This window comes from Tribolium castaneum, chromosome 11 (assembly GCF_031307605.1).
Source record: "Tribolium castaneum strain GA2 chromosome 11, icTriCast1.1, whole genome shotgun sequence".
Lineage (NCBI taxonomy): Eukaryota > Metazoa > Arthropoda > Insecta > Coleoptera > Tenebrionidae > Tribolium > Tribolium castaneum.
Window position 1 is genome coordinate 1,338,768 of NC_087404.1, and position 27,501 is coordinate 1,366,268.

The 27,501-nt window shown below is 36.7% G+C and overlaps 2 protein-coding genes and 1 long non-coding RNA gene across 3 annotated transcripts in view; 2 read left to right on the top strand and 1 right to left on the bottom strand.

The window, feature by feature from the left end:
- Positions 1-27,501, top strand: part of LOC103312347 (B-cell lymphoma 3 protein) — a 467,353-nt gene that overhangs the window by 140,622 nt on the left and 299,230 nt on the right. The gene's annotated exons all lie outside the window — the stretch shown is intronic.
- LOC100142619 (probable RNA-directed DNA polymerase from transposon X-element) lies at positions 3,709-7,421 on the top strand (the record flags this gene model as incomplete). The annotated part of the gene is made up of 1 exon (XM_008196330.3): positions 3,709-7,421. A coding segment is annotated over one exon (1,413 nt), but the record flags the coding sequence as incomplete, so codon positions are not given.
- On the bottom strand, positions 17,025-18,747 carry LOC135267316 (uncharacterized). The gene is made up of 2 exons (XR_010335740.1): positions 17,673-18,747; positions 17,025-17,623 (listed from the first exon to the last, which is right to left on the bottom strand). It is a non-coding gene; the product is annotated as an uncharacterized LOC135267316 (long non-coding RNA).

Below are 27,501 nucleotides of genomic sequence, written 5' to 3' on the forward strand. Positions count from 1 at the left end.
AATGTAAGACAATGTGCTTTAGCCGTAAAATACATCCCAATAGACACTCGTATATGCTAAATTCAATCGAATTAAAAGAAATTAATTTTATAAAAGATCTTGGAGTATTTTTGGATACAAAACTTTTATTTACATATCATTATGATTACATCCTATCTAAAAGCAGAAAAATGTTGGGGTGTATAAAAAGATGGACGGCTGATTTTCGCAATATTAGGTCAGTCACAATACTCTATAACTCTATGGTCCGTTCTATTCTTGAATATAGCTGCATCGTTTGGTCGCCTATATATATTACTTATACAGATCAATTAGAGGCTGTGCAGACTAGTTTTCTAAAATATGCTAAATACAAACTGTCTACTAATAATGTTATTTTGAATAGCTTAGATGATGTGTCATCCTATCTATCTATTATACCCCTAGAAAAAAGGCGTACGCTACATAAACTTTGTTTTATGTTTAAATTGGTTAACAGCCAATTAGATTTACCAGACATATTATGTAAAATTAATTTTAATGTACCATTGGTAAACGTTAGATGTACGGAATTATTTTTTGTTTACAAGAATAAACACAATTATTCCTATAATTCACCACTTAATAGTTTATTCTTGGAAGCAAATAAATATGCCAGCAAAATAGATTTTTTTGGTTCCTCCTTGTACAGATTTAGAGCAGATTGTGTTATGAATATGAAAGTGTAATTATTGTTTTTTTTTTGCGTTACTTATGTTATTGTAAATGCTTCTTAGCGTCAATAAAGTTATTATTATTATTATTATTATTATTATTATTAAGCTTAAATCCCTTATTTTACCCTCAACTTTCAAATAAATTCTTAACATTACTTTCTATTTCGGTAAATAATGTACAAATTTTTTGTTTGAGCATCTACCTGCCGCCAAGCGAAAGTCCGTTGCCCATTTTTGAACACCTGCACAAAGTGATGGAATTTGTAGCAGGTAGTAGAGTCCTTATCTGCGGAGATTTTAATTCGAGGTCACAACTATGGTTTGATTGTATTAATGATAGAAAGTCGCACATTATTGAGGAATTTTTAGTAAATTATAACTTAAATTTAGTTAATGAACCGAACAATATCCCGACTTTCCAGACAATTAATGGCGAATCAAATATTGATCTGACAATTATTTCAAACAATCCTCTCATTGAGGTAGCAAATTGGAAAGTTGAAAATGTAACCTCATCTGATCATAATGTAATTAGCTTTAAAATTAATAAACATCTTTCACATGCAGACCATGCTACACCTTTTTTGACTTTCAGATTGGACTTGGACTCGGTTAAAGAAGAAATTCTGCAACCGCAGGTCGACGCCCTTTTAAGCCGCCTGGAAGAACGTTTTTCGACGATTGATTCCATTCGGGAAATTGAAAGCGCGACCAATCAACTATATAGCGGAGTTAAAGCTATATTTATACGACACGGGAAAAAGCGGAAAAATTTTGTGGGTAGGCCCGACTGGTGGAATGAAGAATTGGACAGATTTCGAAAAATCTACCTTGCGAAAAAGTCTCTATTTTATCGCAACAGATTCCGTGAATATTCTGACCACCTTTTCAACGAAATGACAAAGGCTAAACAAAGTTTCAAAGAGAAAGTCGAGAAACGGAGACGACAAAGCTGGCTGGAATTTGCTGAAAATGACCTGGCGCGGAATCCCTGGGGAGTTATCTACAAATTGGCCTCTGAAAAATTCAAAACTCGTGGAATTTTGCAATCTTTTCAAACCGATGATGAAAACATAACCAGGGATTTTCGTTCAACCATGGAATTTCTCGTCGCAAATCTGCTTCCTGATGACGACCCCGACATCAACACCGAGGAGCAACGAATCACTCAAGGGGATTACCGAGTTACCACAGCGGAAGTGGGAAGTGACGTTGTGATCACCGAGGCGGAAGTCGACCAGCTCGTCTCTCAAATACAAAACAAAAAAGCCCCGGGCCTTGACAACCTGAAAGGAAAGATCTTAAAAAGATAGCACCCCAAAACTACGCCGATAATAACCAGAATATACAATGCTTGTTGGACCCTAAACTACTTTCCGACCACCTGGAAAAAGGGCAACCTTGTAATTCTGCTGAAGGACCCGAAAGCGAGCCACTCAAGTATCAAGAATTACCGGCCGATAACACTGCTTCCGGAGCATGGCAAAATTCTTGAGAAAACCATAAGGAGAAAGTTGGAAGAAGAGTTCGGTGTGAACCACTACAGTGCGAGCATTGTTCCCTGGTGACATCCTACAACTAGTAAGCTGTGATTCTTATACTCTCACCTTTATCTTAACTACACCCTTCCCATTATTTTGCCTTTCTCTATCACAAAAATCAATTGTCTTTTACAATTAACCTCGATGTACCTGGAATCTACGTTCCGACGTAGTACCAGGTACAAGTCAAACTAAACAATGCAAAATCCACCCAATGATACTCCACAATTAATCAATCAACAACAATCCACAAACTCCAACATGACGAAACAAACTTACGCAAGCATCTCAAAACAAACCCAAAACCAACTTTTACCCAGAAGCCATGCAATCGTCATTGATACACTAGATGATTTCAAATTAACTGATTACGTAGTCGCTATTGGCACGATAATTGGTCCAAAATTCATAAAATCCGCGTCAAGAATCTCCAACAACCGAATATGTATCTATCTCACATCAACGGAACTAGTCAATCAGCTGATAAACGACAAAAAAACGATAAGAATTGAAGATAAGGAGTTTAAAATTCGCAAATTAATCACACTTGCAGAGCGATTAGTAATAGGAAACGTATGCACTTCTATCCCTCATTGCATAATAGAAAATGAAATCGCCAAAATAGGACTTAGAGCTGTTTCTTCTGTTAAAACATTACGAGCAGGAATACTTGACGACGCGTACAGTCAAGTTGAAAGTTTCCGAAGACAAGTTTTTGTCACTCCCCCTGAAGACAATTTTGAATTACCTCAGTCAATTGTAATTAATTTTGAAGACACAACCTTTAGACTCTTCCTAAGTTTTGAGGAGATTACCTGCTTCATCTGTAAACAACAAGGTCATTCTACTAACAGGTGTCCAACAAATACTACTGCCAATTCTCAATCTGCATCCGTTCCAAATAACGAAACAACAGATGATGACAATGAAGATGAAGAAGAACCAAGAAATGCTGACTTGGAACCACAACACGAAACACCAACAAAACCCCATAAAAACAAAAATAAACCAATAAGCCAAAAACGTTCAGCAAGCACCACAAGTGAAGAAAAACCAACAACACCCAAGAAATTTCAAACAAACAAAACTGAAAACAAACAAGATATCTTTAACAAACCCAGACCACCTCCAACAAATCTGAGGAAGAAGGCAAAAATAATTCATTTATCGCAAGAGTCACTAGACAATCTAAATATCAATGGCATAGAAGAATTGTTGCAACCAATTAAAAGTACGTTAGAAAGTCCAAACAGTCCATACCCCCTTGATTTCGAACAGCTTTGTGATTTCATCACTAACACAAAACATACATCTGATTTACTTTCTCTAACAAAAGAGTACACAGACGACACTGACAACTTCATAAACATGATAACTACTTTATACAACTCACTTGAAGATCGCAGAATGAAGATAAAATTCACAAAAATTAAGAATAAAGTATTGTCACAACTTCAAGAGGAAAATCATGACTCCGAAGCCGAGAGCACCAGCTCGAGGCTAAGCACTTACTAGTAAAATTCACATTTCTCCTGCAATGGAACATTAACGGATATTACTCTCACCTACCAAACTTAGAAATCTTAATATCAGAAACAAATCCGATAATTTTGTGCCTACAAGAAACACATTTCAAAGAAAATAACGCTCACAACTTGAAACATTATAAAAAGTATTTTAAATCCGAAGAAATACCGTTACCAAACACAGAGCAAGAAGTAATTGCAGCGAGAATTTATTTCCCAGAACCAATAACAGTGTGTAACTTCTACATTCCTCCAAACAAAGATATATCATTCGATGAATTTAGTCAAATTTTAGAACAACTCCCAACTCCTAGAATAATACTAGGAGACTTCAACGCTCACAGCCAACTATGGGGTGCACACACAACCAACAGAAAAGGGCGTATCTTAGAAAAAGCGATAAACGATGTTGATCTACTTTTATTAAACACTGAGCAGCCGACCAGACTTGACGCATTTTCAGGTCAGTTTTCTACTCTAGATCTAACCTTCTGCGATCCATCCTTACTCCCTAGCTTGAACTGGAATGTCAAAACATATCAATACAACAGCGACCATTTTCCAGTCGTGATTGAACACCATAAAACACAGCATCTATCAACTCAAAGTTTTAAACCTAAGTGGAAAACAACATCAGCCAATTGGATCCTATTCGAAAATATCCTTACTAATCTAATAAACAATAAAGAAACTCCTGATGACCCAATCCACATGATACAACACCTAAGTGACGTAATAATAGAAGCTGCCAACGTAGCAGTTGGAAAAACCAAACTAATAGCTAATCATCTCCCTGTCCCTTGGTGGAATAATGAATGCGAGAAGGCGATTCGAGATAGTAAGAAGGCGTACAACAAATTCAAACGTCAAAACACCCAAGAAAACCTATTTCAATTTAAGCGTCTAAAAGCAAAAGCTAAATACACTATTAAAAAAAGTAAAAAAGAAAGTTGGCAAAACTATGTTTCTACAATAAGAGCAGACACCCCGATTCCCGAAATTTGGACCAAAATTAGAAGAATCAAAGGAAAACCAACTAACTCACAAATCACCTTTATAAATAAAAATGGCACAGTTTACGATAAAAGTGATGACATCGTTGAAATATTAGCCGAAGAATTCGAAAACGCATCGTCAAACAATAACTACACCAAAAACTTCCTTGAACACAAAAATCAGAAAGAAAAAGAAAACATCGAAATACACCTTCAAGCAAAACACCCCCTAAATGAAGCAATTACATACGTAGAATTAGAGGAAGCTATAGATAATAGTAAAAACTGCGCCGCTGGACCTGATGACATCCCTCCCATATTTTTGAAAAAATTGCCTCCACTGTTAAAACAATTAAACTGTTAAACTGTTTCAACGCTATCTTTGAGTCAGGAGCTTTTCCAGAAATCTGGAGTAAAGCAATCATAATCAGGGTTGTGACGTAGATATTGAAACGTCGTTCTACAGTATAACGACGCGTAGTTTTTGCACATTTTCTACGTCATCAATCCAAATAAATTACCGAAAAATTACACTATTTTTTACGTCAAAATTTGGTAGCATTTATTTGTTCTCAAGAAGAGAAAAATGAATCAAAAATGTTCTATTACTAAATACATATCATTATTAATTAAGTAAGTTCTTTTACCATCAGAAATTGTAGTCAGTAAACAGTAAAACAAGACAATTTTCTATTATTTTCTTTATTTGGCAAAACAGATTAGTAATAAACAAAAAATAAAATCTATTCTCAAAAAAAAAATAAATAAAGTCTATTCTCAAAAAAACAAAATAAAGTCTATTCTCAAAAAACAAAATAAAAGAATTAATCTCGAGGAAAAAAACACAACCAATGTTTCTTTTTTAACTGACTTCGTTACTTTCCCGCATCTTCAGGGAGTAATAACAATGCATTATTTTTCTCGAATGATCAGCATCCAAACGATTTCTCAAATCATTGTGAATAAATGCCCAATTACTAAACACACGCTCCAAGGAAGCTGAGCTGGCTGGTATATTGATAAGTTTTAAAGCTACACTAGCCAACTCTGGGTGCTTTCTCTCGGCCAATCCCCAAAAAACTTTTGGGCAACAAATGTTTTTACGTTCTAAGGTTTCAAAAATATCTTCCGAAGAACAAAATTGGTGAAAACTCATTAAACCTTCTGCACTTAAAGTAGCTACCAAATAGTCATGGACCATATCAACCTGGGTTTGATTCAAAGACCTTCCTCTATAAAGAGGATGAAGAAAATTTGATGTTAAAGAGTAAATATTTAGCGCCATGTCTCTTCTTCTTTTCAAAACATCTTCAAACTCCGCAGGCAGTTGTAAATGAGTCCATTTCTCACAAGCATCGGCAATAGTGCAGCTGCTAGACTGACACTCATTAATTAATTTGCAAACCGGGTTAGATACTTCAATTGTTGTTTTAACTTCATCGATGAACTCATCGTCAAATAGTAACTGAATTATTTCTTGTTTAAGTTTTATAGTTTCTTCTGCCGCAAGTTTTTTCATAAATTTTAAATTTTTGATCAAGCAAGAAAATGAGTCTCTATAGGTACACCACCGAGTATCGACAGCTAATTTTATCTTTGATCCTCCCTGACTTTGCAGCTCCTTTTCGAGATTAGGATGTTTAAATTCTTTTAAGATAGTGATTACTTTGGAACATAATTCTTTGGAAATTAAGTCTTTGGCAAGAAGATTTCCTGTGTGACTATTGCAAGTAGTATGCATTAAATCACTCGTCAATTTTCCCATTTTCAACATGTTTGCTGCATTATCGCTAACGACAGCATAAATTTCAGTCTTAAACTTTGTCTTCGCTAGTTCAACAGATAGATTACACAATTCACTTAGCTTTTCTCCCGTCTCTGGTGTTGTTGTTACATCATATGCTTCCAGAAAAATACACTTATCGCTTCTTGTTGACTTCAAAATTGTTACCACTTGTTTTGTGTTATTTGCTGAATTTTTCCACCCATCGATCATCATAACAGAGAATTTACCTATTGAGTTTTGATCGTCTTCATTTATTTCATCATATAATGAATTTAGAATGGTCCCTGACACTGTCTTGCGGCAGGGAGGCTGATATGCAGGTCTAAGCACTCTCAAAAAGTCTTTGAAATGAATTGAGTCTACTACATGAAATGGAATGTTACAACCTACAATAAATTTGCCAAGTGCTTTGTTAATCTCGATTTTCTGATTGTTGCTAACATGGTCTAAAAAATTTTTAATTGTATCCTTTGGCTTGCTGTTGCTTTTTTTAGATATTGACTTGTTAATTATTTTGTGTATGCTTTCTTTTGAAGTTGATGGAATTGGGGATAGCATTCGGGGTGAAGGTGAAGCTGCTATTGATATTGAAGTCAAATTTGAACTCTCAGTATTGCAAATGTTTTCATCATAGTTTAAATCTGATGTAGGTAATGTTAATGTTGATGCCGCACTTACACGATCATTAAATTGTTCATTGCTACAACTTGGTGAATCTTCCACTGAAACTTCATTTGACTCTTCTTCATCGTTATCGTCAGCCTTACTTTCTATTTCTACCAATATGATTTCATCCTCTTCACCCACTTCGGCCACTTCTTTGGATGTATTTTCTTCCTTGCAGACATTTCTGCATTGCAATAAACAATAATTCAGTACTAGTTCTTTATTTATTTAATGTAATACAAACGCATACATACCTATGCGACATCAGTCGTTGTTTCGAAGTATTTTTTAATATTTTATCACACACAAGACAACGTGCTGCAACTTTTCCATTCAGTTTTAATATATCAAACTTTCCAATCGTCCAAAAACTGTGAAAATTTCTTCCCGGCATTTTGGAAGACGTAAGAGCCGGCGTAACGTACCGCAAAATTTGAGGTTAGAATTGTTAAAAAGAGGTTATTCTATATCTACGATTAACTACAATTAATTACGTCAAAAACTACACGTAATGTATAAAATGTAATTAATATTAATTACACGTAATTTCCCAACCCTGATCATAATACCAATTCTAAAACCAAACAAGTCCAAAAACGAAGCTGCATCTTATAGACCCATATCATTAACATGTTGCTTATGTAAAGTAATGGAAAGTATTCAACATAAACGAAGCCTTCTCTGACTCAAAGCACGCATTAGCAATTTTCTTTGACTTAAATAAAGCCTTCGACACCGCCTGGAGACACAGCATATTATCTACATTTTCAGGATGGGGAATAAATGGAAAAATGCTGGCCTTTATTAAAAATTTCCTAAGTAATAGATGTTTTCAAGTATCAGCCAATGGATGCACATCAACCGTAAAAAGCCTAGAAAATGGAACACCCCAAGGATCGGTTCTGAGCACCACTTTATTTAATATTGCAATAAACGACGTAACTCGCGATATCAGGGCACCGATAAAAACCACATTGTACGCTGATGACCTTACCCTCTTCATCAAAGGAAATGACATTATTTCGTCGAAAAACTTAATGCAAAGAGCAATAGATTCATTAGAATTATGGTCACGAACAACAGGTTTTTGTTTTTCGCCAGAGAAAACCAAATGCGTGATTTTTAGTAAAAGGAAGAAAATACAACCACCAGAAATTACACTATACCATAAAATCCTAAGCTTCTGCGATGAAATCAAATACTTAGGAATTATATTTGACAGCAAATTAAATTGGCAAAACCACATCACATACCTCAGAAAAGAATGTTGTAACAGAATTCGACTGCTGAAAATGCTAGTACACCAGCACTGGGGAGCAGATACCACCATCCTACTAAGACTTTATAAAATACTCATAAGATCAAAATTAGATTATGGCGCCACAGCATACGCCTCCGCAAAACCACATATTCTAAACAAACTAAACCCAATACAAAATACCTCCATAAGAACTGCTTTAGGAGCATACTGCACCACTCCAGTCGAAAGCCTCTACGCTCTTTCAGATATTCCATCACTAGAAGCTCGAAGATCAGAGCTAATACTACGTTACGCAGCTAAAATATCGGCAAACAAAACAAACCCAGCACACAACATGATGTTTCCGAATCGCAAGGAAGACCTATTCAGCAGAAAAGTCAAATTGACGCCACCAGCCTACAGAAGAATCAAAATAGCTTCGGTGAACCTAAACCTCTCCCTCCCCATTACCTATCCGTTTCAAAGATCAAAAACCCCACCCTGGACCTACAATAAACCGAGAGTACACACCGAACTACTAAACTTAGTAAAAGATAAGCCGCTCAAATCAGTATTAAAAACGAAACTCGCAGCACTTTTAACATCAATTTCTAGCAATTACATTTTCTACACTGATGCTTCTAAAAGCGATACTGTCGGTGCTGCCTACGTCACAAATGACACCCAACAAGCCTTCCGACTGTCACCTGAATGTTCCGTCAACACAGCACGGACGTCCAGCAGACAATAAGAACCACCAAACATGCAAACCTCTTTCAACAACACTGGAACCAATCGACAGCGAAGCTACGAGAAGCTTATCCTGATATTAAAAAGTGGGCTCCAAGTAATCTGAAAAGAGGAGAAGAAGTCACCATAAATCGACTCAGACTAGGACATACGCGTCTAACTCAGGAGTATCACCTGAAGAAAGTTGATCCCCCCACATGCTGCTATTGCGAAGGAAGGTTAACATTTCGGCACATCCTACTCGAATGCCCAAAATACCATGACATTCGAAACAAAGCCAATTTTCCCAACCGTATGGAAGATATTCTCAGCCCGAAAAACGAAGGTAAAATACTAATCTTCCTTAAAAGAACAAATCTGATATCCAAAATCTAACCATTGAATTATTTAAGAAACTTTGTATATAGAATTCCAAATTACTGTACCAGGTGCTAATAGCCTCGCAGCTGAAGCACTCTTCTTCCGTTAAATAAAAAAAAAAGTTGGAAGAAGAACTGTCGCCGTTGCATTCTCAACGCCAATTCGGATTTGTCAAGGGACGTTCGACAAGTGATGCACTGCATTTACTTGTCTCAACAATTCGGGACTCCGAGGCCAAGTATGTGGCAACGATCTTCTTTGAAATCAAAGGCGCTTTTGATAACTTATGGTGGCCCTCTCTGATAAAAACACTTCGAAATCGAGGAGTGACTTCGAAACTAACAGCGATGATCAAGAGCTATCTCACAGACCGAGTCGTGGAATTTACGCAGGGAGACGTCTCAGTTCGAAAATTCTGCACCAAAGGATGCCCTCAGGGATCTGTTCTGGGCCCCACATTATGGAACCTGATTATGGACACTCTTTTGAACTCAGCATGGTCGGATTTTGCAACTCCAATCGCATACGCCGACGATCTTGCTGTTATTGTGAAATCAGATCTTCGATCACAACTTAAGACAAGATTAAATCAGGTAACAAACAAAATTACAGATTAGGCTACTCGTAATAAATTGACAGTTTCAGAAACGAAGACAACATTTATGATACATAAATGTCCTCCGAGAGCCCACCACCGGGACCTCGACATTCGGATTTACGGAAAGAAAATCTCACTTGTTAAAACGCAGAAGTACCTTGGCATTCTTCTCGACTCCAAATTGCAGTTCGAAAGCCATGCAAGCTACACAGCGAAGAAAGTCCGGCAAATCTCAATGAGTCTTCGAACTCTTGCTTCAAGGAAATTTGGACAAACATGTGATCAATCACTCCGCGTGATTTATCACGGTGCAATTGTTCCCATTATCACCTACGGTAGCCGAATCTGGTCAGACAGACTTCATGTTGTGAAGAACAACCGGCAATATCTGTCTGCACAAGCCCCCTTCAACCGTATTCTTGCAAAGTGCTACGCATCCGTGTCAAAGAAAGCCGCCGCTGTCCTGGCTGGGAATCTTCCCATAGACATTGAAATTCAGCTCCGAAATTGCATCAGCGAGATAAAACATGGGCGGAGTGTTTTACTCTTCGATGAGGTAATTACGCCACAGACCTTCGACTCCGTGGCCCACTGCAAAGAATATGCCCGACTTCGTGCCCTTGACTGTTGACAAAGCCGATGGGAAACATCAACGAAAGGACGAATTTCGTTTGAATTTTTTCCGGACGTTTTTCACTGACTTGAAGGCCCCCCAATCACGTTTTCACATCACAAGTCTCAAGTCCTCACAGGACATGGGAATTTTGGAATCCACCAAACCAGACTTGGAAAAAGTGAAAACGCGAAGTGTGACAATTGCTCCGAATATGACGATGACCCAATCCACCGGATTTTAGAATGCCCTATGTTTACGGACGCTCAAAATCGGATTAGGGAAATTACCGGAATTTGCCCCCCTGACCTTACACAGGTCCCCTACATTGACGATAACGAAGTCTTCAGTGCACTTTCCCTGGACTTGACTCCCCCGGATTTGACTTTAGAATAAGTTAGTTAGGTTAGCATGTAATGTTAGGTTAGGATGACTCAATCCACCAGTTTTTGGAGCACCACCTGTTCGCAGACGCACAAAACGGATTGGGAAATCACCCGGATTTGACCACTCGATTATGAGTTCCCGGATTGACATTTAATTGACCACAATGTAAATAGTTGTACATACATAATTTACACAAACACACGAGCACAACAAAACACACACACACTTACATGTTACGCAACTTCACACCTGCACTATACACAAAACTTGCCTACACACACACATGCTTGCACATACACATTTATGCACGTCATAACATGAGTTTGCACAAGCCAACACACGCACCCACAAATCACAATAAATGCACACACACACACACACACAATATGCAAGTACACACACACACATTTTCTCCCGCACAATCACACACCCATACACACAAAACACACACACACAATCACACAAGCATACACGCAAAACACCCTCACCTCACTCACCTTTAGTGTGATTGTTAGTCTAGGTTAGTTAGGTTTACTTAAGTTAGTTTTAAGTTCCTTTTATTTCCACAAAAATTCTTACTCGCCCCCGTCAGCCTAAAAATTGTAAAATTTCTCAAACTTTTCCTACACTGGACTTTTCTTGTCGCATTCATTTCACCATCTTCTTTCGTTCTTCAATTTCAAAACCGAAAAGCAAAATTTGGGAAAGTTTTGATAAATTATTCTTTCACTGTAGACAATCTTAAAATAGGAGACGGAAACATTGAAGCCAGAAAAATTGGAACTGAATAGCTTTTAAATTAATATTTAACAGTACGCAAATTTTGAAATATTTAAAAGTTTTGTACTCACCTTCCGCCCAATTTGGCGGCTGTTTCTTGAATAAACATGCCCTCGGGAAAAGCGGCTAGGTCCCGCCGGTCTACAAATATGCCCGCTGTCGAAATGTTGCGAGTGGAGCCGGAACAGTCCGAATATTGAGCTCTGTCTGTCCACCGGTTATGAACTGTACGCCACCCTAGCTCCACAAAAAAACACTATTCCACGTTTCGAGTTCCACGTTTTCGAGTTTAATTGGTCGTGGGGTTTGTTTCGTTTTAGTTAACTGGGGCGAAGCCCCAGCCACGCGCAACATATTTCCATAAAAACCACTATTCCATTATGCCCAGCAATGCCGATTGTTAATGTAATTATTTTTGAAGTACTCAGAAAACTCGTTAGACTTAACCAGCCCAGCAGAAATGGAAGTCTGTTATGGTCTGTTCGTACTGTTCCGACCTCGCTCGCAACATTTCGACAGAGGGAAAATTTGTAGACCGGCGGGACCTAGCCGCTAGTCCCTCGGGCACCTTTTTTTTTGTCGTTTGTAATCGTCAGTCACTGTTCATCGCTCGAACCAGTCGGATCGCTCCGCTCCGCTCCGACTACATCGAGCATCGATCAAGTGAAAGTGGAAGTGAAAATTGTTTTGTGTTGTGGCAAACAGTTTTCCAAAGCAAAAGAAAATACACAAAATCTGGTGAGTAGTGTTAAATAATTTGCCTGTTCAGGGCTGGACAGGATGGTGCAAACGCGTCGAAATTCGTCGGCGTCCACTATGTCCCGCGATGATTCGGACGATTTAAGGCCACGCGGTGACGATGTAACGAAAATTATAGAAGAATGCGCAAAAAATTTAGATGTTTTGGACACTTTTATAGTTAAATCAAAAGAGTGCATCAGTAATCGCCAGACTTATCAGGAATCAATTCAAAAAATTCATGCTGGCCTAAGAAATATTTTAGTAAAATTGAGTATGCCCCCAGTTGAAACAAACTTAGAGAAGAAAATTACAAATATCGTAGAAAAGGCTATTGGAAATAAAATGGGCAATATGGGAAACCAGTCACTACCGACTGGTTACAGTCAAATTATAAAAAGAAACTCGCTTAAAAGCCATGAAGTTTCATCAGCCCCAACAAAGCTCCCTCAGAGCAGTTTTAAAGTAATTATTAAGCCAAATGAGAGCTTAAAAAATGTTAAATCTTCGAAAGTCATCCGGAAAATTCTAATGTCAAAAACCCCCTAAGGATTTTGGCATTAAGGTCAACAAAATGGTGCCGATTCGCAATAACGCAATTCTGATTGAATCAAGTTGCTCGTCAATTTTGAATTTAACCGAAAATGCCGTTTTGAAATCGCTAAATTTGTGTGCAGATAGAATAAACAAAGTATGGCCTAAAATTCAGATCTTTGATGTCCCTAAAGATAAGGACACTGAACAATTAGTTGCAGAAATTTTAAATCAAGAAGACTTGCCCGATAGCATTCCGGAGAAATTCGTAAAATCAGCGTTTAAAGTAGGCAATAAAGAAGGCAAAACCAACCACTGGGTAGTAGAAATGCATCCTGCAGCACGTAGTTATTTTACTAAATCAGGCAGAATTTACATTAGCTGGAAATCGTTACACGTCAGAGATTACCTTAGAGTCACACGTTGCTTCAAATGTCAAAAGTTTGGGCATGTATCAAAGTTTTTCAATTCCGAAAAACAATGTGGATACTGTGCTAGCACAGACCATGAATCAAATACGTGCAAAGTTAAAAATGAAAACTCTAAACATAAATGTAGCAACTGCGAAAGAGCTGGGCAACAGGAAACAAATCATAGCGCAGGGTCGGTTGACTGCCCTATTTACAAACACAGGCTGCAAGAGGCCTTTAAAAACATTGACTTTGATGGATAATACAATCAGTATTATTCAATTAAATTGCAACGGCGCGAAATTGGCAACGGCAGAGTCAATTAGCTTTATTACAAGAACCGCATAGAGTTAAATGTGGGCAAAATTTCAAATTGTCAGGAATCTCGACCGCAATTAGCTGCTTTGCAACTAACGATCCGAAATTTCAAACGGCGATTCTGTGTTTTGACCCTAGTTTAAATCCATTATTTTACCCTCAGCTTTCTAATAAATTCCTAACATTGTTTTCCATTTCAGTGAAAAATGTACAAATTTATTGTTTGAGCGTCTACCTGCCTCCAAGTGAAAGCCCGTTGCCAATTTTTGAACACCTGCACAAGATAATGGAATTTGTAGCAGGTAATAGAATCATTATTTGTGGAGACTTTTCTCAAAACCGGGAAAAAACGCAAAAATTTTGTAGGAAAGCCCGATTGGTAGAACAAAGAATTGGAGAAATTTCGAAAAGTCTATCTTGCAAAAAAGACTCTTATCGCAACAGATTTTGAGAATATTCCGACCATCTTTTCGCGGAAATGACCAGGGCCAAGCAAACTTTCAAAGAGAAAGTGGAGAAGCGGAGACAGAAATGCTGGTTGGAATTCGCCGAGAATGACCTGGCAAGGAACCCCTGGGGAGTTGTCTACAAATTGGCCTCTGAAAAATTCAAAACTCGTGGAATTTTGCAATCTTTTCAAACCGACGAGGACGACTGCATAACCAGGGATTTCCAATCAACCATGGAATTTCTCATTACGAATTTACTTCCGGACGACGACCCTGACGCCAACACCGAGGAGCAACGTGTCACTCAAAGCGATTTTCGAACAACCACTGCGGAAGTGGGGAGTGACGTTGTGATCACCGAGGAGGAGGTCGACAATTTTGTCTCGCAAATCCAGAACAAAAAAGCCCCGGGCCTTGACAATTTAAAAGGAAGAATTCTGAAAAAATTGCACCCCAAAATTACCCCGCTGATAACCAGAATCTACAACGCGTGTTGGACCCTAAATTACTTTACGACTACCTGGAAAAAGGGCAACCTTGTAGTTCTGCTGAAAGACCCCAAAGCAAGCCACGCAAATATTAAGAATTATCGCCCGATCACGCTGCTTCCAGAACATGGAAAAATCCTCGAGAAAACCATCAGGAGAAAGAAAATTGTCGCCGTTACATTCTCAACGCCAATTTGGATTTGTCAAAGGTCGTTCGACAAGTGATGCGTTGCACTCACTTGTCTCAACAATTCGAGACTCCCAGGCCAAGTATGTGGCGACAATCTTTTTCGACATCAAGGGCGCGTTCGATAATTTGTGGTGGCCGTCTCTCATAAAAGCTTTGAGAAGACGAGGTGCGACCCCAAAATTGACAGCTATGATCAAAAGTTACTTGACCGATCGAGTAGTGCAATTTACTCAAGGAGACTTCACCGTTCGGAAAACCTGCACAAAAGGCTGTCCTCAAGGATCCGTTTTGGGCCCCACTTTATGGAACTTGATCATGGACGTTCTTTTGAACTCAGATTGGCCGGACTTTGCGACTCCAATTGCATGTGCTGATGATCTTGCTGTTATCGTAGAGTCAGATCTTCGTTCCCAATTAAAAATTCGACTAACTCAGGTAATTAACAAAATTACAGATTGGGCTATTCGTAATAAATTGAGTGTTTCAGAGACGAAGACAAAACTTATGATTAACAAATCCCCCCCGAGAACCCACCATCGTGACCTCGACATCAGGATTTAGGGCAGCAGAATTGCACTTGTGAAGACACAAAAGTATCTTGGCATACTTCTTGACTCTAAACTGCAATTTGAGAGCCATGCCAGTTATTCTGCAAAGAAAATCTGGCAAATCACGATGGGTCTACGAAGTCTCGCCGCCAGAAAGTATGGACAAACCTGCAATAAATCATTGGAAGCGATTTATTATGGAACGATTGTCCCCATTCTGACGTACGGTAGCCGTGTCTGGTCAGACAGACTCCATATTGTCAAAAACCAGCGACAATACTTGTCTGCACAAGCGCCGTTCAACCGGATTTTCGCGAAGTGCTACGCTTCAGTTTCGAAGAAAGCAGCTGCTGTTCTCGCTGGACACTTGCCTATAGATATCGAGATTCAAACTCGTCACTGCATCAGCGAAATAAAACATGGCCGCAATGTTTTATTCTTCGATGAACTGATCACCCCCCAGACGTTCGATTCCATAAGGCACTGCAGAGAATATGTTAATCTTCGTGCGCTCGACCGTTGGCAACACAGATGGGAAACATCAACGAAAGGACGGATTTCGTTTGAATTTTTTCCGGACGTTTTTCGCCGACTTGAAGGCCCCCCCCCCAATCACGTTTTCGCATCACAAGCATAGAATAAGAGAGAGGAAGAAGCGAATCTCTCTGTCTACCCCTCGTTTTTTCGCGAAAGCGCCACCTAACCCGGGGAGAACGAACTAATTCGATAATAGCGGGAAATTCAAACAGGACATTTTATTTATTTTCCAAATTTAAAGAATTATAAATGTTAAATGTTTCTGTACTCATGCACTGTTACGAAACATTTTAATAAAAAAGCATCTGTAACAGTTGCAATAGCACAAAAACATTTAACATCCCTTAATAAAATGAAACAAAGTCTTTCCAATAAAAATTTATTGAAAAAATAATAACGTGCTGGAATGTATAGGCAAAATTAATTTAACTCGAATTGTTCTTCATAAACATACTCAGATGTAATAATATGTGTAAATACATTGTCTAAATATACACAATGATCCAGAGAAACTGAGTATGTTGGCATCAGATTAAATTATTGAATTGCTACCTGAAAGTGTACACTATTGGTATCCTTTAAAATTTAAATTCAGATTGCTAACAGACACAGTATTTCGGGATCAGTCTGTATAAATACATCAGTTTTGTTGGTTTGATTACTTGTCTACAGACTGTTCAGAAAAGCAAAAAAATATCAAAATTTTGCTTGTAACCTTTGACAATAGTCCAATTTTCAAGTCCCTTAAGGCTAAATTTAAACAACTATTTTTCGAAATTTATTCGTGGTTTACGGACGTTTGTAAAAGCGGCCCTAACACGTACTTTAACAGTTTGATGTCAAAGTTCTTGATAAGTTTTGAAATTTTTTAAAAGTAATCTCGATTGCATCATAGTTATTAGTAAATTACTCAAACACAAGAGAATTACAAGTGTGCTAAAATTATTTTAAATAAAAAGCCACATATCTGATATACATAACTATAACTGGAAGTTAACTGATTAAAACTACCATGTAATCATTTAAATTTATAATAATAGTAGGCTTTAATATTGATTAACTTGTATGATACTTGTAGAATACGTTTTTTCGCTTAGTTTCTAAATTAGGCAATCACAAAAAGGACAAACCTTGTTTTTTTAACAGGCATAGGCGTTATAACATTGTGTAAAACAACATAAAAGATTAAGACATAGAGGGACATGGCGAATTTGAAAACCTTGAACCATAGCAAGTCCTAAACCCCCTGCTTTCACAAAATACTAGCTTCGCAACTACAATAAATTTATTTATTATTATGATATACCTATTAATTACTGCACATTATATTTAACTCGTCTTCATGGGATTTTCAATTACATCCCAAGAACCGTTATCATCTCCAAGGACAGTCTTCACCTCCTAAACATCAAGAAATTCCTTTATTAGAGAAGTTTGTGTGATCCTTCTTGGTGTAATATGATTATATTAATATCTAGAAATCGCAATTAATTGTTGTATAGACACCTTTCAATAACGTTTACCTTAATTTGCCTTAAGTTGATTCATGCTTCATTAAAACACTGTCATTCACACTATACACTAGATTCAAATAAAAGATCCATATAAAAGTAGAGATGTTTGATCACAAAAACATCCAAAAAATCACGTTAAATCGTTTTCTGAAGTCTTTAAAACACATTAAAACAAAATGTCGCCAAAAACCGCAACGACAGCAAAATAATCGGCTGTTGATAAATCAAAGAATTAAAAAGAGAAGTGTGCGCACGTCGATTATTTTTAAGTGAACCTTCTTTACTTTTAGCAAAATGTGTTACAGATTCCTTTAAATTTACAGATTTCTTTGCAACTGACGCGACCTCTAAGCTGGAGCACACGAACTATTTTAGCCGTTTCCCCCCTTTGCCCCACCCCTCCCAGTGAACACATAATTTGTATACACTTTCAGGGGCCTGATCACAAGTCACAGGTTCTCACGGGACATGGGAATTTTGGTATCCACCAATTACGAGTTGGAAAAAGCGAAAACTCATTGTGTCCAAATTGCCCCGACTTTGACGATGACCCGGTTTACCGCATCTTGGAATGCCCCCTCTTCGGGGAAGTTCAGGAACGGATCCGAGAAATCACCGGAACCTGGCCACCTGACCTCACTCAGGTGCCATTTATTGACAACGACGAAGTGTTTAGTGCACTTTCCCTGGACTTGACCCCCCCGGATGTGACTTTAGAATAAGTTAGTTAGGTTAGAATGTAATGTTAGGTTAGGATGACTCAATCCACCAGGTTTTGGAGCACCACCTGTTCGCAGACGCACAAAACGGATTGGGAAATCACCCGGATTTGACCACCCGATTATGACTACCCGGATTTGACTCTTTAATGTATATATTTGTACACACACAAGACACACACAACATTACACACACGCTTATACACACACACACACACACACATTCTCACACACGATCACTTCACACACACACACACATCCTCACACACGATCACTTCACACACACTAGCACAATCACACAATCATACACGCACAATCACACAAGCACACACGCAAAACACCCTCACCTTAGTGTGATTGTTAGTTTTAAGTTAGGTAATCGTAAGTTAGTTTTAGGTACTTTTTTTTTTTACTTACAAATTTACTTTTCTACCCGCTCCCGTCAATCTAAAATGTTGTAAAATTTCCTAACTGGACTTTTCTTGTCACATTTACTTCACCATTTTTTTGTTCAACTTCAAAACCGAAAAGCAAGGTTTGGGAAAGCTTTGATAAATTATCCTTTCAATATTGTCCATCTTCATTTTAGGAGACGGCAAACTTTGACAATAGAAAAGCTGGAAATATAATTCTTTAATTTAGTATAATTAATGAAAATATTGTAAATACATACCAAATTTTATACCCGACTTTCCGCCCAATTTGGCGACTGTTTTTAGAATAAACGTGCCTTCGGGCACTTTTTTTTTTTGATACCAAATTTCAGTCAGTCACTGTTCATCGCTCGAGCTGGTCGGATCGTCCGCTTCGCTCTGACCATCGCGCATTGTGAGGTGACAAACAGTTTGTGCTTGTGGAAGTGCAAACACCGAGGCAAAAACATACAAATCCGGTGAGTCGTTTTAAAATTTTACTTGCCCATCAGGGCTTTTTCGTAAAAATGGCGACGCAACGTCGAAACTCGACGACGTCAATTGAAAATTGTGACCTTGACGTTGATATGGATAATATTGGCAGTATTATTGAAAATTGTTCGAAAAATTTAGAAATTTTAGATTCTTTTGTTTTAAAATCGAAAGACTGTCTTCGGGAAAGACAAACTTACCTAGCGGCTATTCAAAATATTCAAAGAGGATTTCGAGCTATTTTAGCAAATTTTAATAAACCAAATTTTGAATCTGGATTAGAGGAAAAAATAGCCAGTATTGTGGAGAAGGCTATTGATAGTAATTGGGTGATGCAAACCCCAGCACTTTGCCAATTGGACCGCGGTATAGCCAAATTTTAAAATCAAATTTACCGAAAAATTCTGAGACTACTTCAGCCCCGACCAAACTGCCTCAAAATAACTACAAAGTAATTGTAAAACCCAATGAAAATTTGAAAAACATAAAATCATCTGAAAACACGCGAAAAATTTTAATGTCGAAATCTCGTAAAGATTTTGGTATTAAGGTAAATAAAATAGTCCCGCTTAAAAACCACGCAATTCTCATCGAATCAAATTGTCCTTCAATTTTGAATTTGTCTGAAAATCGGGTTTTAAAGTCACTAAATTTGTCTGCTGAGAGAATTAATAAGGTCTGGCCTAAAATTCAGATTTTTTATGTTTCTAAGGATATGGATGCTGATGAGTTAATTAAAGAGGTTTCAAAACAAGAGGATTTACCGGAAAATATCCCAAAAAACTTTGTAAAATCGGCCTTTAAAGTAGGGAATAAAGACGGAAAATCCAACCATTGGGTTATCGAAGTGCATCCGGCCGCAAGAAATTATTTCATTAAATCAGGTAGCAGGGTTTACGTTAGCTGGAAATCTTTGCACATTAGGGATTACTTAAGGGTCACACGGTGTTTCAAATGCCAAAAGTTTGGACATGTCTCAAAATTCTGTAACTCTGAGAAACAATGCGGGTACTGTTCAGGTACGTATCATGAATCCATGAATTGCAAAGTTAAGAACGAAGAGGCCAAGCATAAATGTAGTATTTGCATACGATCAGAACAACAAGAAGTAAATCACTGTGCAGGGTCGCTTAATTGCCCTATCTATAAACATCGGCTGCAGGAGGCCCTAAAAAACATTGACTTTGATGGATAATTCAATCAGAATTATTCAATTAAATTGCAATGGCGCAAAATTGGCAACGGCAGAATTGGTAAAATTTGCATTTGATAACAAAGTTCAATTAGCTTTATTACAAGAACCGCATAGAGTTAAATGTGGGCAAAATTACAAATTGTCAGGAATCTCGACCGCAATTAGCTGCTTTGCAACTAACGATCCGAAATTTCAAGTGTTTTGACCCTAGTTTAAATCCATTATTTTACCCTCAGCTTTCTAGTAAATTCTTAACATTGCTTTCTATTTCGGTGAAAAATGTACAAATTTATTGTTTGAGCGTCTACCTGCCGCCAAGTGAAAGCCCGTTGCCAATTTTTGAACAGCTGCATAAGATCATGGATTTTGTAGCAGGTAAAAGGATTATTATTTGTGGGAATTTTAACACAAGGTCACAGCTCTGGTTTGACCGATTTAACGATAGAAAGTCACAAATTATTGAGGAATTTATTGTAAATTACAATCTAAATTTTGCAAATCAACCAAACAACTTACCGACATTTCAAACCGTCAATGGCGAATCAAATATTGATCTGACACTCTATTCAAACGACCCTTGCATTGAAATTTCAAACTGGAGAGTTGAAAATGCGACGTCGTCAGATCACAATTTAATTAGCTTTAGACTTAATAAAAACTTAGCATACGCAGACCATACTACACCTTGTGTTAATTACAGATTGGACTTGACCTCGATCAAAGACGAAGTTCTTCAACCGTTGGTCGACGACCTGGTGAGCCTTTTGGGTGAAAGATTTTCAACGATCGACTCAATCCCGGAAATCGAAAAAGCGACGAAGGAACTGTACGGCGGACTTGCGGAGATTTTTCTCAAATACGGGAAAAAACGCAAAAATTTTGTGGGAAGGCCCGATTGGTGGAACGAAGAATTGGAGAGATTTCGAAAAATCTACCTCGCGAAAAAGACCCTCTTTTATCGCAACAGATTTCGAGAATATTCCGACCATCTTTTCGCGGAAATGACCAGGGCCAAGCAAACTTTCGAAGAGAAAGTGGAGAAACGGAGACAGAAATGCTGGTTGGAATTCGCTGAGAATGACCTGGCAAGGAAACCCTGGGGAGTTGTCTACAAATTGGCCTCTCAAAAATTCAAAACTCGTGGAATTTTGTTGCATTCACTTGTCTCAACAATTCGAGACTCCCAGGCCAAGTATGTGGCGACAATCTTTTTCGACATCAAGGGCGCGTTCGATAATTTGTGGTGGCTGTCTCTCATAAAAGCTTTGAGAAGACGAGGTGCGACCCCAAAATTGACAGCTACGATTAAAAGCTACTTGACCGATCGAGTAGTGCAATTTACTTAAGGAGACTTCACCGTTCGGAAAACCTGCACAAAAGGCTGTCCTCAAGGATCCGTTTTGGGCCCCATTTTATGGAACTTGATCATGGACGTTCTTTTTAACTCAGATTGGCCGGACTTTGCAACTCCAATTGCATATAATTATGTCCGTCCGATCCAGGATGTATATCCCCTATTCTCCATTCATTGATTTCAACCACCGCGGGAAGTTTACATGAAGAGACCTCACACATTTTTATCCATAATGTCACTCATTGTATAGAAAACACCTGTGGTTTTAATATTTAAGTCAATTTCTACCAAAAATGTAATCAGTTCTTATTAGGCATCGTTCTAGAGAGCTCCTGTATTAATTAAATTTTTAAAAACGAAAGTTTGTGTTCTTCGAATTTAATTGGCGCTGCGAACAGGATACCCAAGCGAAGATCCATCAAAGAAGCTTCGGTCTCTTTCAAGAGTTTATTGGGTACGAAAACACCTGGAAGTGATCTACTGGGCCCTTGGTCAACTATAAGTCCACTAGGCCATCCGATCCACTTCGCGGAAGATTTTCACCTGAGGCCATCCAAATGTCGGCGGCTCTCCGGTTAGTCCTTCCATATTTTATAATATACATGCCTCGCGATAGATCGCGCTCACCTTTACGTGTTAAAAACAATTCAGTTAATTCATTTATTGAACAAGACGAAGAAGAAGACTTAATTGCAGAATTAGCAGATTCTATTGCTAAAGTAAACTTAATAACTTCGATTGATTTACGAAAAAACGAAGCCGAAATTTCAAATTCAAGTTAGTCAAACCGAAATGGCAATGGCAAAAGATATGTTGCCAGAGTATTCTGGAGGATCAAAAAATCTAGCCTCTTTTATAAAACAAGTAGAAAGTTATTTGTCTTATTTAAAAAGACCAGAGGAAGGCTGCTTGTTTAATTGCTTGTTATTTGAGCAAATTAAATCTAAATTTATTGGCGACGCGAATTGTACCAAGTGGTCGGAACTAAAGAACGTTTTATTGAAGAATTATTAGCGAATGATTTGCATACATCTTTTCAATTAAATTACGAAAATTACGAACAATATTTTGAAAGACTTAAAAGCAAGTTGCAAATTTTATTAGAGCACATCAGCATTAGAACCCCAAATAGAGACATTTTAATCAGCAAAACTGGAATGTATGAAAATCAAACATTGGCCACATTTAAATCCGGGATAATTGAGCCATATTGCACACACTTGATGTCATTATCGGTGTTAACGTTAGAAAATGCACTAATTGAAAAAGATTTTGGACAAATTCTTAAGTATTTGGAAAATGAAGGGAAGAAATACCAGTCCCAATGTCAATTTGTAGAAAAAATAGCATACGCCCCTAAGTAAATATTCCCCCTCAAAACAGTAATAATTTTAGAAATAATAACAACTTCCGAAACTACAATAATTTCAATCAGAATCGTCAACCAAATTTTACTTTTGAGGAATTGTATAACACTCAAGTCAATTATCATAAAGGCGAACACTCTAATGAACAATTCGACAATGCAATTTTCGAAAACGAAATCGATGCCCATCAAACTTCACAATCCCAGGAAAATTTTTAAGAAATTGCCTCATGTTCACAACAGACTTAAATTCACTTTCTAACAAACCTAAATTACCGTTTATTACAATCCCTACTTTAAATCTAAAAATTCTTATAGATTCTGGAGCATCAAATAGTATTATCAATCCAGGCCCTGCTAATAAATATTTCCAAAAATATTTTTTCAAAAAGCCTTTTACAATTAAATCACTTAACAATGAGATAAGAAATGACCAAAATATTTCATATCCACTTCTCCAAGAATACGGCATAAAAGAGAAACTCTCATTTCACGTATTACAATGGCACGACAGATTTGACGCATTATTAAGTAGCCACGACTTTCAAAAACTTGATACAAAAATTAATTATGAAAATCAAACGTTAGAAATTGGTAACATAAAGATTCCATTCTTTATTGAACTCAATCCTCTAAACTTTATACCTTTCTCACAAGAAATTAACAATCATATCCGGATACCCGCGAATATTGAAAATGGACCAGTAATCATTCCTGAATTAAATTGCAATAAAATAATAATTCCTGAGTCAATTACTACTGCAAAAAATAGTATTTGTACAGTACCCGCTCCTGAAATTATTAGTACTGAAATACATTGGCAACAACTTATCAACGTAGAGCCACTAGTTAATGTTGATATTGATAAACCCAATACTTCAAAAAGTAATATTAACATTTCCAAAGTAATTAGAACATCTCATTTAAACCCTGAAGAAAAAGACGAAATTCTGAAACTTTGCTCTCAGTTTAAAAACATCTTTTATGACGAAAATTGAAATCTTTCTTTTACAAACGCTGTAAAGCATAAAATTAGAACCACGAACGAAGAACCGGTTTATTGCAAATCATATAGGTACCCCCATCATTTAAAAACAGAAATCCAAAATCAAATACAAAAACTACTAGATAATAAAATTATAAGACCTTCAATATCGCCATACAGTAGTCCTGTCTGGATTGTCCCAAAAAAGTTAGATGCGTCAGGTAAATAGAAATGGCGTCTCGTTATAGATTATAGAAAATTAAATGAAAAAACGTTCGAAGACAAATATCCTCTACCAAGAATTGATGAAATCCTAGATAATTTGGGAAAGTGTACGTACTTTACAACACTAGATTTAGCACAAGGATTTCACCAAATAGAAATGGACCCGGAAAGTATAGAAAAAACAGCATTCTCAGTAAACAATGGACATTACGAGTATGTTAGAATGCCATTTGGTTTAAAAAAAAACCCCGTCAACTTTCCAAAGAGTTATGGATAATGTCTTACGCGAATATCTTTATAAATCATGTTTTCTTTATATGAATGACGTTGTAATCTTTTCAAAATCCTTACATGAACATTTGGTTCATATTAAACGAATCTTTAATAAGTTGAAAGAATTCAATTTAAAAGTCCAATTAGACAAATCTGAGTTTCTTTGTAAAGAAGTTGCATTCCTAGGACACGTAATTACGCCTAATGGGATTAAACCAAATCCTTCAAAAATTGAAGCAATACAAAAATACCCACTGCCAAAAACCACGAAAGAAATAAAAGCATTTGTAGGATTAGTTGGATATTATCTCCGATTTTTACGAAATTTTATAAAAGTGGTTTCACCATTTACAAAATGTTTGAAAAAGAGTGCAAAAATTGATATAAAAAACCAACAATATCTAGAAGCTTTTCATAAATGCAAAGATTTATTAACAAACGCTCCAGTGCTTGCTTACCCCGATTTTACAAAAACTTTTAATCTAACTACAGATGCGAGTAATGTTGCAATCGGTAGCGTTCTCTCTCAAAATAATAAACCGATAGCATTTTACTCAAGAACTCTAAATTCCGCTGAGAAAAATTATTCAACTACTGAAAGAGAATTATTAGCTATAGTCGAAAGTACGAAACATTTTAGACCATATTTGTATCGTAAACATTTCGAAATTGAAACAGATCATAAACCCCTTGTTTGGCTATTTTCACTTAAAGACCTGAATTCTAGATTAGTAAAATGGAGATTACGTTTAGAAGAGTTTGACTATACAATAAAATATAAGAAAGGAAAAGAAAATTCTGCAGCTGATGCTCTATCCAGAATTGAAATTAATATACGTGAAAAAATCATCAATGAAGATTTAGATCTAATATCTATTATTTCCAAATCGATGATGAAGAGATATTAACACCTAACGAAACAGACGAATTATTAACACAAAAACAAATGCTAGATAATCCTTCATCTAATGAAACACAACATACATCCGTCGAGAATCCCGTGTTTACTATGCCAATTTCCGAAAAACCATTAAATCATTTCAGAAATAGGATAGTTATTAAAACAGGTGATCTGTTCAATATTTCCTACACGCGACCATTCAAGAAACATCATCATGTAACTACGTTAAGAAAAGGTCATGAGCTGGAAAATCTCACAAACGCATTTAAAGAAATTATTAATCCAAAGCAATTATATGGAATCTATTTTACCGAAAAAGAAATCGAACCTATTTTCCGTACGATATGTTCTCAACTTTTTGATAACACCTTACAAATAACAAAATGTAATATTCTATGTAAAGATTTGGGGTAAACTGATCAACAAAATGGAATTATTAACGAATACCACAACAATAATCATAACGGAATTACCGAAACTTATAATCACTTAAAACAAATTGTGTATTGGCCAGATATGAAAACAAAAATTAACAAAATTATTAACGAATGTGAAACTTGTTTACAGAGTAAATACGAAAGACACCCATATCAAATACCTTTTTCAGGCCCATTATTAGCGAAAAAGCCATTTGAAGTAATTCATGTTGACACATTTAGTTTTGATAATAACAAATTTATCACAATCATAAATTTGTTTTCAAAATATACACAAGCATACTTTGTAGAAGACCTTTTAGCAAAAGCCATCTTAAATAAATTACATCACAATTACCCCACAAAAATTGTGTGCGACGGAGGAAAAGAATTTAAAAACAATGTTTTACAAGAATTTTGCAAGTAATTTAAAATTAATTTACATTTAACCACAAACTACAACCCCAGTTCCAATTCTCCAATTGAAAGAATACATTCAACTTTTCTTGAAAAACTCAGAACACTCAAAATTGAAAACTCAAACGAATCTCCTCAAAATTTAATGATATCAGCTGTATTAATTTATAATCAGTCAATCCATTCAACAACTGGTTTTACACCTTTTAGTCTTTTATACGGCCCCTATGAAATTATAAATGCACATGAAATAGATCTTGATAAAACAGTCTACGAGGCTTACAACGATAACAGAAAAAGCGAAATATTGCCATTTTATGAACAAATCTATCAAAAACAATTAAATCGCGGTACCAAAATATTAGAAAAAAGAAATAAAAATTTAAAAGACCAAATACATGTCGACACCTACAGCAACTACACCTACAGGGTTATTCATATTTGTGCGACAAAAAATGAACCTCAAAAAGGACCTATAAAATGATGCTAATTAAGATTATAAGTCGTGTCCTATCGAAACTGATAAGAATTTTACAGCCCTGGGAAGTAGGGGTATGGAAAGACGTTTTTGCACCATAACTTTGGAATCATTTGACCAAATATTACAAAACTTGGTAGACTTACTAAAGAGAACATGCCTTTTAATCTGGTAATTATGAAAACCGGATACATCCATCCAGTTTCCGGTTGCAGCATTTCCGGGTCACATTTTTTGTGTTTTTCTAATTTTTTGCCCTCTTAACACTACTTTTTTATTGCCTAAATCGATAGAGTAATCAATTGCGAATAAAAAAGGTATAACCTTTTACATCGCTAAAATGCACCATTTAATAGTTATTTTAATTTAAACAGAGGCATGCACTTGACCAAAATCAAAAAAGTATAAATTTTGAGCAAACGATATCCGTAGCAACGAAAGTGCATCTGCACTCAAAGCGCTGTCAAGTCCTGTCAGACACTTGTCAACTTTAACTTTGGACAATTTGGGGCTCTAAATTGAAAATATTTAATAAAAGGGTTTAGTTCAGTCTCTTAATCTAACCTACAAAAAATTTAAACCAGTCTGGTAGCATTTTTCATTG